This window comes from Gopherus evgoodei, chromosome 2 (genome assembly GCF_007399415.2).
Source record: "Gopherus evgoodei ecotype Sinaloan lineage chromosome 2, rGopEvg1_v1.p, whole genome shotgun sequence".
In the NCBI taxonomy this organism is placed as follows: Eukaryota; Metazoa; Chordata; order Testudines; family Testudinidae; genus Gopherus; species Gopherus evgoodei.
Window position 1 is genome coordinate 6,974,535 of NC_044323.1, and position 14,386 is coordinate 6,988,920.

Genomic DNA, 14,386 nt, shown 5'->3' on the forward strand with positions numbered 1-14,386 from the left:
CCTCCTTGCAGCATTATCCCAAGGCGCAAGCACCAAGGAGCCCTCACATGGCCACCACAGGTCACGGCTAACCTGCCGTCAGGCTACATCCACATTTGCATAGCACAGAGATGAGCTGGGACGTGCAGAAAGGCCATGCTTTCGGCCCTGAAGAAAGACTGTGCGCTGGGAGACCTATCCTGATCTTTGCCAAACAGCGGGAGGACAGATCCTGGGCCAGGGAGTGACGCCCTGTTGCACCAGCTGAGGGTCTGGCCCCAGAAGTTCTTGGATCCAGCCTGCCCTGGCTGGGCTGCTGCCCGGTTGGCGAGCCCAGTCTGAAAGCACCGGCTCTGGGAGCTTCCCCCGGGCAGGAGGCCAGAGGATACAGACTCCTGCAGGGAGCAGAGGCAGAGGAGGGGGGAAGCCAAAGAACACAGAGGATCATGGGAGACAATACAGGGAAGGAAGCAAGAGGGGCGCAGCCAGCCTGAAGCCTCGGTCAATTGCCCTTCTGTTGCGGAGAAGCGGGGCTGGTTGCACAGGAGCTGCAGCGGGAGAGCCTAGCCCTCCACCTGGGACCCCCATCTCACTGCTGCATGCCGTGGGGCCAGGGCATCCCCAGCCTCACCTGCCCAGGCAGCAGGCAACTCCCACCCTAGCAAATCCCCACCCTCCGGGGTGGGCATCAGGGCAGGGAGGCGCCAGCTGCCCCAGCTGCGGGTCCCTGGTAGCACCAGCGCGGCTCCCGGACCTTCTGGGAGAGTCTCTGCCAAGCCCTTCTCAGGTCAGGGCATGGCCAGGCTCAAGCTCCCAGGCTGGCAGCCCACGTGCGATCAAGTCCAGTCCCTCATCACTTGTTCCCCCCCACACGCAACCTCTCGGTTCACTTTGGTTCCTGCTCCAGAGTTCCCCATGCCCTGCCCCAGGGGAGGGCCCTGCAGCAAGTGGTGCTGGGAGAAGCACTGCCAATGCCCTCCCGAAGTACTGCCTGGGGCTGGCCCATGCTTCCTGCCCAATTGCTGGTGAAGCATCTTCCCACCCAATGCATCAGAAATCACTCCTCAGGGTTATTACAGGAAGTGGGTTAATAACTGATTTAGTCCAGCTGGTTAAAGGCCATACCAGTCAGCTGGGTGACTGACACATCAAATCCAATATTTAGTCCATGTTGTTTGCAGTGTTGGGCCCCAGATATTAGAGAGACAAGGTGGGTGAGGCAGTATCTTTTATTGGCCCAACGGTCTGTTGCTGAAACAGAGAGTTGCCACCTTACACAGAGCTCATCTCACCCAGACCTGAAGACACGCTCATGTGTCTGTCATGGAGGGCAGTTGGAGCAATAAATGACCTTACCTCCCCAACCTCGTCTCGCTCATATTTATTCCACCCAGGAATTGGTTTCCAGCACATGCAAATGTGAAGGCAGCTGGGAAACCCACCAACCTGCAAAACTCTGATCAGGAATCCAGCTAACTAATCATATCGAAGGAGTGGGGTTATTTCCCCATGAACGAAAGCTTATGCTCAAATAGATCTGTTAGTCTTTAAGGTGTCACCAGACTGGTTTTGTGGATACAGACTAACACGGCTCTTCTCTCTAATATTTAATCATATCGAATGACTTTTGTGCCACGTGGCTGTTCCGTTCACAGAGAGGTGGCAGGAGAGGGAAAGGCTGTTTTATTTATTCAGACTTGTGACAGCCGGGTACAGAGCACAGAAGCAACATAACAGGAAATGTCCATGCAAAGATAACGCACCCAGTGGACCCCATTCCAGCCCCCCACCTTCCATGATGCCCACCAACTCTGTCCCACAGCCTAAGCGCTGCAATTTAAAGGGGTGTGAGATTGGTCTTGAAATACAAAACCAGAATCTTTCTAAGTGGTCGCTACCCCTGGGGCTAGAGCGGCACTGCTCCAGGTTTTCCAAGGACCAACCCTTTTTTGAGGCAGCTGTTCTGGGAAATCAGTCCAGATGCTTGGTAGACACTACAGCAGGGCTAGCCTTTGGGGAAATGGTGCCCTAGGCAAACTTATATTTTGGCACCCCTGTCCCCCGTGGGCATGGCTGCCCCATTGCCCTGGCCCCCGTGGGCATGGCACCCCCATTGCCCCTGCCCCCTGTAGGTGTAGGTTCCCCCCCCATTGTTGCTGTCCCTCATGGGCATAGCACCCCCCCGTTGTCCCTACCCCCATGGGCATAGCACCCCCCATTGCCTTTGGCCCCCTGTGGGCGTGGCACCTCCCCATTGCCTCTAGCTCCTGTGGTGGTGGCACATCACCATTGCCCAGGCCCCTGTGGCCTCCCCACCCCCATTTGCCCCAACCCCTGCACTGTGCCCCCTTCACCCCAATCCCTGCACCCATGTGGGGCAAGTGACCTGGATGCACAGAGCAGCTGGCATTGCAGCTGGCTCCCCCGGAATGCTGCTCCTCCGTACCCCCTTAGGGGGCCATGATGGGGGGAACAATGTCGGGACTTCCTGCATCCAGGTCACTTGCCCACCTGGGCTGTGTAAGGGGAGGGCAGGAGAGCAGCAGGTCCAGATTCCTCACAGCCCAGCCCAGGTGAGGAGAGTGACCAGGCTGCACAGAGCACTTGGTGTTGCTCCTCACTCCCTCCCACCACACACACACAGTCCCTTAGGGGGGCGTGGAGGAACATTAGGAGGCAGAGGTGAGAGCAGTATCTATGCATCACCGTGTGCGCCCCCATATTCCTCCGCTGGGAGGAAGAAGCTAGAAATCTGGGCATCTCCCACACGCAGCGCTTCCTTGCCAGCCGGGAGCAGCTTCTGACTCTACACCAGCCACGCGCATCTCTGCATTGCTGCACGGCACCCCCTTGACCATGGCACCCTGGGTGGTCACCCAGGTGGCCCATCTCTAAGGCCGGCCCTGACTGCCAGCTGTCCAGTTTTAAGGGCTCAGGATTGTCCCAGTTTTTTTGCACTGCTGAGATGGTCAGCAAAAAAAGAACTAGATAAGTTCATGGAGGACAGATCCATCAATGGCTATTAGCCAGGATGGGCAGGGATGGTGTCCCCAGCCTCTGTTTGCCAGAAGCTGGGAATGGGCGACAGGAGTTGATGATTGCCCAGAGGCGGATTTACAGTGAAACACAGGGTGCCCTGGCTCAGGGCCCCCCAACAGCAGGGGACCCCAGGGCTGGGCAGCTGTGGGGGCAGAAGCTTGGTCCTGCCAGCTCCTGGGGCTCCTGCTGCAGGCTTCGCCCCCACTGACAGCCAAGCTCCCCCCTCCCCGAGCATGCCAGGTTTCCTCCTCTTCCCTCCCAGTGCTTCCCCTGCTGCCGAACAGCTGTTTGCCGGCGCTCAGGTCACTCTGGGAGGGAAGAGGAGGAGTGGGGCTGCAGTGTGCTCGGGGAACGGGAGGCAGGAAAGAGGCGGGGCTGGGGCCTTGGGGAAGGGGGGGCAATTGGGGATGGGTGGAGCAGGGGCGGGATCCCCACATTCCTCCTGCACATACCTCCCCAGCCCCCTGCCATGAGCTGCTCAGGACAGGGGGCTGGCAGCATCCCTATGACACCAGCCCACCTCACCAGTCCCCCTGCCCTGACTCCTGCGCCACCCTCACACACCCCCAGCCACTTGCCCTGACTCCTGTACCCCCTCACACACACATCCAGCCCCCTGCCTTCCCTGACTCCTGCACCCCCTCACACACACATTCAGCCCCCTGCCTTCCCTGACTCCTGCATCCTCCTCACACACACATCCAGCCCCCTGCCTTCCCTGACTCCTGTACCCCCTCACACACACATCCAGCCCCCTGCCTTCCCTGACTCCTGCATCCTCCTCACACACACACTGTCCCTTCCCTGACTCCCACACCCCCAGCCCCTGCCCTGACTCCTGCGCCGCCCTCACACACCCCCAGCCACTTGCCCTGACTCCTGCATCCTGCTCACACACCCCCAGTCCCTGCCCTGACTCCTGCACCCCCCTCACACACACCCAGCCCCCTGACCTGACTCCTGCACCCCCTCAAACACACCCATCCCCCTGACCTGACTCCTGCACCCCCTCACACACCCCCATCCCCCTGACCTGACTCCTGCACCCCCTCAAACACACCCATCCTCCTGCCCTGACTCCTGCATCCTCCTCACACACCCATCCCCCTGCCCTGACTCCTGCATCCCCTCACACACACCCATCCCCCTGCCCTGACTCCTGCACCCCCTCAAACACACCCACCCCCCTGACCTGACTCCTGCATCCCCTCACACACACCCATCCCTCTGCCCTGACTCCTGCACCCCCTCAAACACACCCATCCTCCTGCCCTGACTCCTGCATCCCCCTCACACACCCATCCCCCTGCCCTGACTCCTGCATCCCCTCACACACACCCATCCCTCTGCCCTGACTCCTGCACCCCCTCACACACATCCCACCTCTTCCCTGACTCCTGCACCCCCCTCATACACACCCCATCCCTGCCCTGACTCCTGCACCCTCCTCACACACATCCCGCCTCTTCCCTGACTCCTGCACCCCCTTCACATCCTCACCTGCACACCTTGAACCGAATGGGAGCTGCCCCAGGTAAGCGCTCCACACCCCAACTTTCTACCCCAACTCTGAGCTGCCTCCTAACTCCTGGCTAGACCCTGCACCCCCAGCCCTGACTCCTGCACCCCCATGCACCCCCAGCCACCCGCCTTCCCTGACTCCTGCCCCCCCCCACATCCCTACCTGCACCCATTGCACTAAATGGGAGCTGCCCCAGTTAAGTGCTCCACACCCTAACTCCCTGCCCCACCTCTAAGCCCCTTCCTGCACCTAACTCCTGGCCAGACCCTGCACCCCAACCCTCAGCCTGCTCCTGTACCTTAACTTCCTTCCAGACCCTGCACCCCCCCGCCCTGAGCCCCCTCCCACACCCTAAGTCCTGGCCAGACCCAGCAACCCAACATAAAGCGCTCTTATCCAAAGTGCTTTATAATAGTTAGCCAATGGTACAAACAATATTCGGAAAGATCATTAAGTGGTTCACCGAGACCCTCAGCAATTTTCAGGTGGTCTGTGGAAAAACAAGTTAGACTACAAAAACAACCAAGGTACCTCACTTTATTTTCATTTACTTCCTATTATTTATAGGAGAAGGATGAAAAAATAAAGAATGAAAAATGGGGGTGGGGGATCCCAAAGAGGGGCCCCAAAAATGAAGCTGAATACAGGACCACACTAACTCTAAATCCACCACTGTGATGACCTGTTCTGTTCATTCCCTCTGAAGCATCTGGCATTGGCCACTGTTGGGAGACAGGACGCTGGGCTAGATGGGCCTTGGTCTGATGCAGTATGGCCGTTCTTATGTTCACACTTTGGCTTGCTGTGCAGTAACATCTCCTGTAAATAAGGCCTCAGGAGCAGAACTCACCAGATGTGAAAGAGCCAGGGGGAGGCCGCAGATAGAAATATACATGATTTAAAAACATCCCACTGTGCCTTCCTAACCTTGTAATCTTGCTGTTGTTCCATCATCTTCCGTCTCTTGTTAGTTACTCAAGTGAGCCCTGATTCAGCACCGCACTTAAGCATGTGCTTAAATCTCTTGATTTACAGTTAAGCACTTGCTAAACAGCCTTATTAAATCACAGCCCAGGTAACAAACAAGACGAGGGGAGTGGGATGGGATGCAGATAATAACAGTGATAAGATTGCATGCTTACCTATGGGCAGCTATTGGCAGGGGCGGCTCCAGGCCCCGTCACGCCAAGCGCGTGCTTGGGGCAGCAAGTTGCGGGGGAGGGCGCCCTGCCGGTCGCCGCGAGGGCGGCAGGCAGGCTGCCTTCGGCGGCTTGCCTGTGGAGGGTCCGCTGGTTCCGCGGCTTCAGCGGACCTCCCACAGATGTGCTGCGGGAGGTCCACCAAAGCTGCAGAACCAGCGGACCCTCCGCAGGCAAGCCGCCGGAGGCAGCCTGCCTGCTGTGCTTGGGGCAGCAAAATGCCTAGAGCTGCCCCTGGCTATTGGCACAGCTTGATGGTTCTGAATTGTAAGTTTTTCTAAACACAAGTCAAGCCCTGCCTCCAACCAACTCTCTCATTCCTTCCAAACGTTTTCTGCTTATTGCCTGTAGATGATGAATGATGCTTCTCTTAATATATGTTTATTATTTTACAAGGTATAAAAGTTAACCTTACAAAACATGAACGGTTAGGAATATTTTTCTTACCTCTTTGGACATCTCATACGACATTTCCTTTTGTCCAGTTTTCTGCTACCTCCCCAGATCTTCATAACTTCTTAAAACCAATTGTCAATTGTTCACTAAGCTTTATGGTTCATTCCTTTAACAGCCTAGGACATATCATGTAAAATTTTCTTTGAGTGCAAAGAAGTAAGAGGGATTCTGACCATACATATCCAGTTAGCTTCACTTTTATTCCCGGTAAAATCATAGGGAAATGTTAAATCAGAGCCCAAATCAGTAACACATGAGCTGAGGGGAGTTGAGTGAAAATTTTACCTCTCATCTGGAGTGACTGATTTGTGTCTGTTCAAATTTCCCAATTTTTTATCAAGAGCTATTTTAAAAAGCTTGTTGTTCATTGCTTCCTAATTGTACAGACTTTTACTCCTGAGGCTAGATTTAGAAAAGGAGCAGAATATCTTACTTATTTGTGATTCCTCCTTAATTTTATTCCCCTCCTAATTTATTAATGGGACTACTTTTCTAGAAGTAAAATTTCCAAAAGCAGCTAAGTTTTTGAAAATACCTTTAAAAATCTGTTCAGAGGTCGCTAAGTCACTGCAAATGAGATTTAGGCACTTTTGAAAATTTTACATTCACTACTTTTTGCTTTCATATATTTGTAAAAGCCCATTTCCTGCTCACGTAAGTGAAGCAGCCAAATGAAATCGGCAAGACATCTAGATTGTTCCATCTGCTTATCAAGCAGAGTGTTGGGAGGAGAGAAGTGAGTCCTAGGAAAATGCCACTATGTCAAATTGCCAGATTCATTCCCAATACAATCTCTGCTTTAAGAAGAGCAGCAAAGAATCATGTGGCACCTTATAGACTAACAGACGTTTTGGAGCATGAGCTTTCGTGGGTGAATACCCACTTCCTCAGATCTGAGGAAGTGGGTATTCACCCACGAAAGCTCATGCTCCAAAACATCTGTTAGTCTATAAGGTGCCACAGGATTCTTTGCTGCTTTTACAGATCCAGACTAACACGGCTACCCCTCTGATGCTTTAAGAAGAATAATTCCTGGGACCTAAATAGGCTGACAGCATTCTTTTAATAAAAATAAAATTTAGCAAAGTACACCAGGATGCCTGTCACCACAATTTGAAATTAATCCCCAGAATCCTTGTTTCTAACCCCTATATAAAGAATGTATTTGTCCTATGACCATTCGATATATTTCTAAATGCACAGTCAAACATTTCAGATTTACAATAAGAAGAGTGGAAGAAATAAAAACCCATAAATCCATGTTAAGAAAACTCTCCCTGTTCCTATTTTCCTTCAGGAAATACACTAACACTCTTGTTTTCTTTGCATGTCAGCAGGCATCGCTTACACAGCTCCCTACAATTCTGGAATAGGAGATAGGGGAATTTCTTCAGTGAGTCTGAGAGTTCCAAGGTAAGAGCAACATGTAGATTAAACATTAACGTTCTGAGCAGTGCTGTGTTGCCTGATAAAGAGAAATGTCATAACAACCGTCTAACAGGCTATGACGTGTATGGAAGATCTTTACAGAAACCAATCTCTTCTGTAACTTTTACTGCAATTCAGCTTGACAAATCAATCCCTCCTGATTGAATGATGGAGCCAGTACACAACAGGGCTGCAGCAGAAGGGGGTCACGTTTTCACATTAAATACGTAGACGATATTTAAACTGGACATCGTGAGAGGGCTGCATTGAACCAAATCCCCATCGACTCACGTCTATTGGAGGGATCTCTTCTTTCTTGTTAACTAGCTCCAAGTCATAGTAAGACAACATCAGGAACACAAACAGTTTTATTTCATTGACAGCAAAGAACCGTCCAGGACAGATTGAGGTTCCTGCCCCCCAGGGCATGTTAAAGTATTTCAGCTTTTTCCCATTCTTGTAGAAATCTTTTTTGGTGCCATCTTGGTTCAGGAACCGGTTGTATTTGAAGGTGTGAGGCTCAGGATGGACTTCGGGGTCCGTCTGCACTGCGATGTAGGGAAACAGGGCTACCCTGTCCCCTTTGCGGAGGACATATTCCCTGCCATTGGCCATCTTGAGGTTCAGGTCTTCAACCACTGCTCTGATCAGAATGGGAGCTGCTGTCAGGCGCAGTGTCTCCTCCACTGCACTGTCCAGAACAGGGGTTTTCATTAACATGTCCCTGGTGATGTTAACCACAGGGCTGCCTGGCTTCACTTCCTGACCAGCCTCTGCTAAAACTTTGTCCACTTCTTCCCTCACAGCCTGCATTGCTTCGGGATGCTTCATGAGATACAAGAGAAGCCAGAAAGAGCTTGGGCCTGTGTTACCTTGGGCTGCCCAGAGAAGAAGAAACATGAACCGATCCCGCATGTACTCAGGCACCCCAAGCTCTGCCAGGAATTGTTCTTGGTCGTTTATCCACCCGCTGATGTTATCCTTCTCACGGCAGTTCTTCACAGAAAGCACTTTCCAGAAGAGCCTCTTCAGCCTCTCTGCTTCCATTTTATCTCTTGGGGGCAACACGGCGTAGGCCAACCGGGGGAAGAGGCAGTCATACTTCCGGAACTCATTAAAAAGCTCTTCGGACTGGATGAGATCACGCTCCTTGGCTTGCTCCTCACTCGGTGTGCCCGTGCCTGGCTCATTTCCAAACAAAGCCAGGTAGCCAGCTCTGAAGACAATGTTGTAGCTGTAGTGGAAGAGCCCATCCTGCTGCCAGGGTCTCTCTTCTCCTAAGTCCCTGTTGTGAAACATGAGGGTCTGCAAATTCTCCATCATGGCCTGAGTCATGACCACCAGCCCATCTCCCATGAGGTGTTTTGTGCTTGACACCTGAATAATCTTGTGGTCACTTTTACACGGGTGATACCCAAAAACCCTGGTGACCAGTTCTACTGCAAACGCCTCGAAGTCGAGTTTGGCTCTTGGCGCCTTCACTATGGCTCCAAAAGAGAGGGGATCCATTAGGAAGGTGAAGTAGTAACCTCCAATCAGCACCGTGAAAATGTCCCTGTGTTGCCTCTGCATCTTTTTCAGGAACTCTGCGCTGTTCTTTCTGAAATCCAGTGCATACCCCAGCCATGGAATGTGGCCTTTATCCAGTGGTGGCTCCGTGGGTCTCCTCCTTCGAAATGCTCCCAGGAGATAGAGCCCACCGAGAATGGAGGCTAACAGCGCACAGAGAACTGCCATCCAGAAAGCCATTGCTAGAGACCTGTGCACCGGAGCAGGGATTCCAGACAAACTGAAAGGAAAGGCTACAACCCTGTGTTTATAAATCCTTTCTGACAGATGGCCAATAACAGACTGACTCAGGGCCTCATTCTCTGTTTGCAGTTAAGATTAACCCTTCTGCTGCAGAATGCTGAGCACTCCAGTTTTTATCCACGGCTCATTTACTAAAGGATCCACAAACTTTTAAGGCCAGCATGGGTGATGTGCAGTGAAGGCGGGGGAGAGTAAGTCTCCCCAAACCTTACACCACTGGGGGTAGGACAGTGGGGTATTTGGGGCTCCCAGAAAAATCTCCCCTTGCCACAGCCCTGGGGCCATGGCAGGGGCACAGAGCTTTTCTGGTCTCGGGGCCTCAGCAGGCCGGGGAGAGAGGAGTGAGCAGGGGACAAGGTCTAGGGGAGAGGCAGAATGGGGGCAGAATGGGGGTGGAGCCAAGGACAAAGGGGTGGAATGGGGGAGGGGATCCTGGCTTGGAGCTCCAGCCAGGGCTGAGAGCTCTGCCTCGGTCCCAGTCAAGGCTGAGAGCTCGACCCTAGCTGGGACCAAGCTTTCAGCCCCTTCTCCCTCCCCACCCCGTACCCCCAATCGAGCTCTCAGTCCTCCCTGGCACCCCAGCTGGGCCCACAAGGTGGAGAGGTCAAGATCTCGACCCTCTCCCCTCCCCCATAGCTCTGACCGAGCTCTCAGACCCAGTTGCCCCAGCCGTGGTCATGGGGGAGGGAGGCTGAAAGCAGCAATGGGAGGGTGATGATGCTGCCAGCTGAGGTCACTCAATTAGGGTGAACTGCAAACAAAACAGGGCAGACAAACCCTGAACGCTGGTGAATATTCCAATACTTAGATTCACCAAGCCAGCACAAAACAATTTCTATATTACCTCATTGGTTATTCAGGTTCAGACACATAGCAGAGATGAGCTTATAGTTGCCAAAAGTCCTTTTAGAAATAGTCCATAGGTTATAGTCCAATGTCCATATTCAGGGAGACTCCAGTCAGTGACTGGGGATCTCAATCCTTATGGCTTAAGGTTTCCCCCTCTTGAAACCCAAAGCAGATCTGAGATGAAGAAGGATACTGTCTCAGGGGTCTTATACATTTCCAGCAGCCTTTTGGCCTGGGAAAACAATAGGCTTAACTCTCCTTCTCCCAAACTTCCTGGCAATTAGCACAGGGTGAGTTATCCATTAAACAGTTCAGATAAGGTTACCACAACCTTCAAAGAGACATATTGACAATAATACTATTTCACTCAAGTGTCTTCCTAAATGTTACTATTCCTTTTTTGATCTTTGAATCAAAGCTATAGCAATAGACAAGACTTGTTTGCTGACATCACAAGACCTGAGCAAACATCTACCCTTCTATCTCTAACAATGCAGACTTGCATTTCAAAGCTCTATTCATTTACATATCTTCCAAACCAGTTTCTAAAGTTCAGCCATGGATCAGGTCAGTCTGTGAGTTAATTAACTCTTTCTGGCCCTGTCACCTTTTAATGAGATATTAAATTACACTCATAAGGTCACAGGGGGCGTGACCTTGGCTGGAGGAGGCAGGGCACAGGACTAGCCTATGCAAGGGGAAGGTTCACCTGCTACCCAGGAAGAACTATTATGGTCATCTGGAAGATATGTTGTATGGAGTCAAACACAAACTTTGGACTCAGTACAGGGGTACCTGGGTGTATTTTTCTGGCTTGTGGTGTACAGAAAGTCAGACTAGATGATCTAATGATCCCGTCTGGCTGTGAAATCTATGCATTAATCTATTTTCACTTCCTGAATCAGACAAGTTAGAGAATTTCACCCAGTGATTCTGGCACCAGACAATGGGTTGTGGCAATTTACTGCCTGGTACAAAAAAGTGGGACTTGTCCAATTTGTTTGGAGTAGGGAGGGGGTCTGTTTGAGCAGGAGAGAGGATGAGGGGTCAGCACTGGGATAATTTTAGGTCAGATGTTGTGAGAGGGAAGGACCCAACACTCCAGCCGCTGAGGTTCCCCAACAGCACAATGATCTGCAGTTACCCACAATAAATAGATGCAATTACAGGGCCCAAGCCTGCAAAGCCTTTCACATGTGAATATGAATTTGCAGAATCAGGCCCAAAATTTGAGTGGTATCATAATAATTACTTCTGATGCAGTGTTTTTCATCAGTAGATGGCACAGCACTTTGGAAACCAGGTCAGTATCATTATCATTATTTTACAGATGGGGAAACTGAGCATGGAAGAGGAATGTGACTTGCCCAAGGGCACCCAGTTGGGAATAGAGCCTGGCTCTCCTGAGTCCAGTCTAATGCTCTATCCAGTATGCACACACAGGGGGGCCATTTTAGATTTTGGTGAGGTGAGGAAACTTTAACTGTGATTTCAGGGGCTACTTAGGCACCTGAAAGCTCTAGTGGTTTGGTTTTTTTTCCAGATAACTTCGAAATTAGCTAACAGGAGCACTGCATCTAATTCCTATATATAGAAAGGAAATTAAATTAATGAGACCCACAGCTCTAATACTAGCATGGTCTGACATCTTGTATCAAGTCACTTAAGGGACACTGGTTAGGTTTAAATTTTTAATGTATATTCTTATTTTGTTATTAACTCTTGAATACAACAGTTGGAACAGTTGTAGAAAAATCTAGATTAATTTCTATTGTTTAGGCTACTTACTTTTTGCTGTTCACCAAGCTTGGACTAGGTCATTTAACTTTCGGAAACGTCCTACTAGGGCAAGGCACTATGAGTTTATACTGCCCCTGCCTGGGGTTCTAAGGGTCTTACCGTACTACAAATAATAGACTAGAAATTGACTTGAAAGTGTCAGTTTCACTCCTATTTAAAGTCACTTTCACAGTATTGCCAACCTTAAATGTTCAAAAATCATGAGTCAGGCTCACCAAAAATCATGAGATTGGCTTAAAAATCATGAGATTATGTAAAAATAATAGATTTGCTGTTCTTTTTATTTGCCTTCTGCTTTTTGAGCCTTTAGGGTGCACTGGGGTCACATTTTGAAGCTTTCTCCACAGCAACAAGGTCTAGAAACTTACCTTTTCTTTAAGAATGAAGGCTGAAATCATCACATATCCACTTGACTCCAGAAGCTGAGGCTTTAAGGAAAACAATAATTGTCACGAGACTCATGACAAAATCAGAAGAGTTAGTAAAAACTTCTTTCACTTCTGTTTAAAGGCTAGTTACTTTCCAGATGTCTTTTAAACACAACCCGGCAGTGACTGAGTTGCAGTTCTCACAGAAGAATATTTAAAACCAAACACCAGGAAAATTCCACATTTTAAAGTTGAGGAAAAGTTGAGTCTTCTGGGGTATATCAGAGCCACTGCAAGCAGGAAAAGAAAATGAACAGGCACAGAAGCTCTGGGCAGTTTTACCTCTTGTAAAAAAGTTGGCGGGTCAAATCTTTCAGTACTTAATCAGGCAAAACTTCTGTTGCCATCAGTGCCTCCACTCATAGATAGTAACAGGTGCTCAATAATGATAGACTTCATACTTAAATATCTCAGTCATCATATTCATTTTATATATCTTGGTTCAGGGACTATATTTTCTGGCATATTCTGAACAGTGCTGAGAACATAGTCGGTGCCCAGTGACTAATACGAACCATGACAATAAATGTTAACTTTATGGACCCAGTGGATGCAATTTCTGCTCTTTTTTCTGGAATTGGCCTGAATACAGCTGACACCCTAAGAATTTGAGGCAGAAACACATCTCATACTCATACGACACTTCTCAAAGAAGAAAGGAGAGCAGCAGAATACGGACCCTGGACTTCAGAAAAGCAGACTTTGACTCCCTCAGGAGGCCCCTGGGAGACTAACAATGAGGGGGAAAGGAGTCCAGGAGAGCTGGCTATATTTTAAAGAATCCTTATTGAGGTTGCAGGAAAATAACATCCCGATGTGTAGAAAGAACAGTAAATATGGCAAGCGACCAGCTTGGCTTAACAGTGAAATCCTTGCTGATCTTAAACACAAAAAAGAAGCTTACAAGAAGTGGAAGATTGGGCAAATGACCAGGGAGGAATATAAAAATATGGCTCAGGCATGCAGGAGTGAAATCAGGAAGGCCAAATCACACTTGGAGTTGCAGCTAGCAAGAAATATTAAGAGTAACAAGAAGGGTTTCTACAGGTATGTTAGCAACAAGAAGAAAGTCAAAGAAAATGTGGGCCCCTTACTGAATGAGGGAGGCAACCTAGTGACAGAGGATGTGGAAAAAGCTAATGTACTCAATGATTTTTTTGCCTGTCTTCACAAACAAGGTTAGCTCCCAGACTACTGCACTGGTCAGCACAGTAGGGGAAGAAGGTGACCAGCCCTCTGTGGAGAAAGAAGAGGTTTGGGACTATTTAGAAAAACTGGACAAACACAAGTCCATGGGGCCAGATGTGCTGCATCTGAGGGTGCTAAAGGAGTTGGCAGATGTGTTGTTCCTTGACTTTAGCAAAGCTTTTGATACAGTCTCCCACAGTATTCTTGCCGGCAAGTTAAAGAAGTATGGGCTGGATGATTGGACTATAAGGTGGACAGAAAGCTGGCTAGATCGTCTGGCTCAGCGGGTAGTGATCAATGGCTCCATATCTAGTTGGCAGCCGGTATCAAGTGGAGTGCCCCAAGGGATGGTCCTGGGGCCGGTTTTATTCAATATCTTCATTAATGATCTGGAGGATGGCGTGGACTGCACCCTCAGCAAGTTTGCAGATGACACTAAACTGGGAGGAGTGGTAGATATGCTGGAGGGTAGGGATAGGATACAGAAGGACCTAGACAAATTAGAGGATTGGGCCAAAAGAAACCTGATGAGGTTCAACAAGGACAAGTGCAGAGTCCTGCACTTAGGACAGAAGAATCCCATTCATTGTTACAGACTAGGGACCGAATGGCTAGGAAGCAGTTCTGCAGAAAAGGACCTAGGGGTTACAGTGGACGAAGCTGGATATGAGTCAACAGTGTGCCCT

General features: G+C 50.0%; 2 protein-coding genes across 2 annotated transcripts in view; both read right to left on the bottom strand.

Annotated features, from left to right (window-relative positions):
- The window catches only part of LOC115647282, a 28,686-nt gene extending 16,193 nt beyond the window's left edge, over positions 1 to 12,493 (bottom strand). The window contains exons 1-2 of the mRNA XM_030554181.1: positions 12,453 to 12,493; positions 6,187 to 6,311 (exon numbers count right to left, since the gene is read on the bottom strand). Of these exons, the coding sequence (XP_030410041.1) occupies positions 6,187 to 6,251 (65 nt within the window). The 5' untranslated portion in view covers positions 6,252 to 6,311; positions 12,453 to 12,493. The remainder of the gene's footprint in view (positions 1 to 6,186; positions 6,312 to 12,452) is intronic.
- LOC115645360 (5-beta-cholestane-3-alpha,7-alpha-diol 12-alpha-hydroxylase) lies at positions 7,146 to 9,948 on the bottom strand. The gene has a single exon (XM_030549912.1). It carries the CDS (start codon positions 9,370 to 9,372, stop codon positions 7,843 to 7,845), a length of 1,530 nt encoding a protein of 509 aa, XP_030405772.1. The 5' UTR covers positions 9,373 to 9,948; the 3' UTR covers positions 7,146 to 7,842.
- Positions 12,494 to 14,386: the final 1,893 nt, after the last annotated feature.

Coding starts and splice junctions, on each gene's coding strand:
- LOC115645360 (XM_030549912.1), bottom strand. CDS start 9,372: ATGGCTTTCTGGATGGCAGTTCTCTGTGCGCTGTTAGCCTCCATTCTC.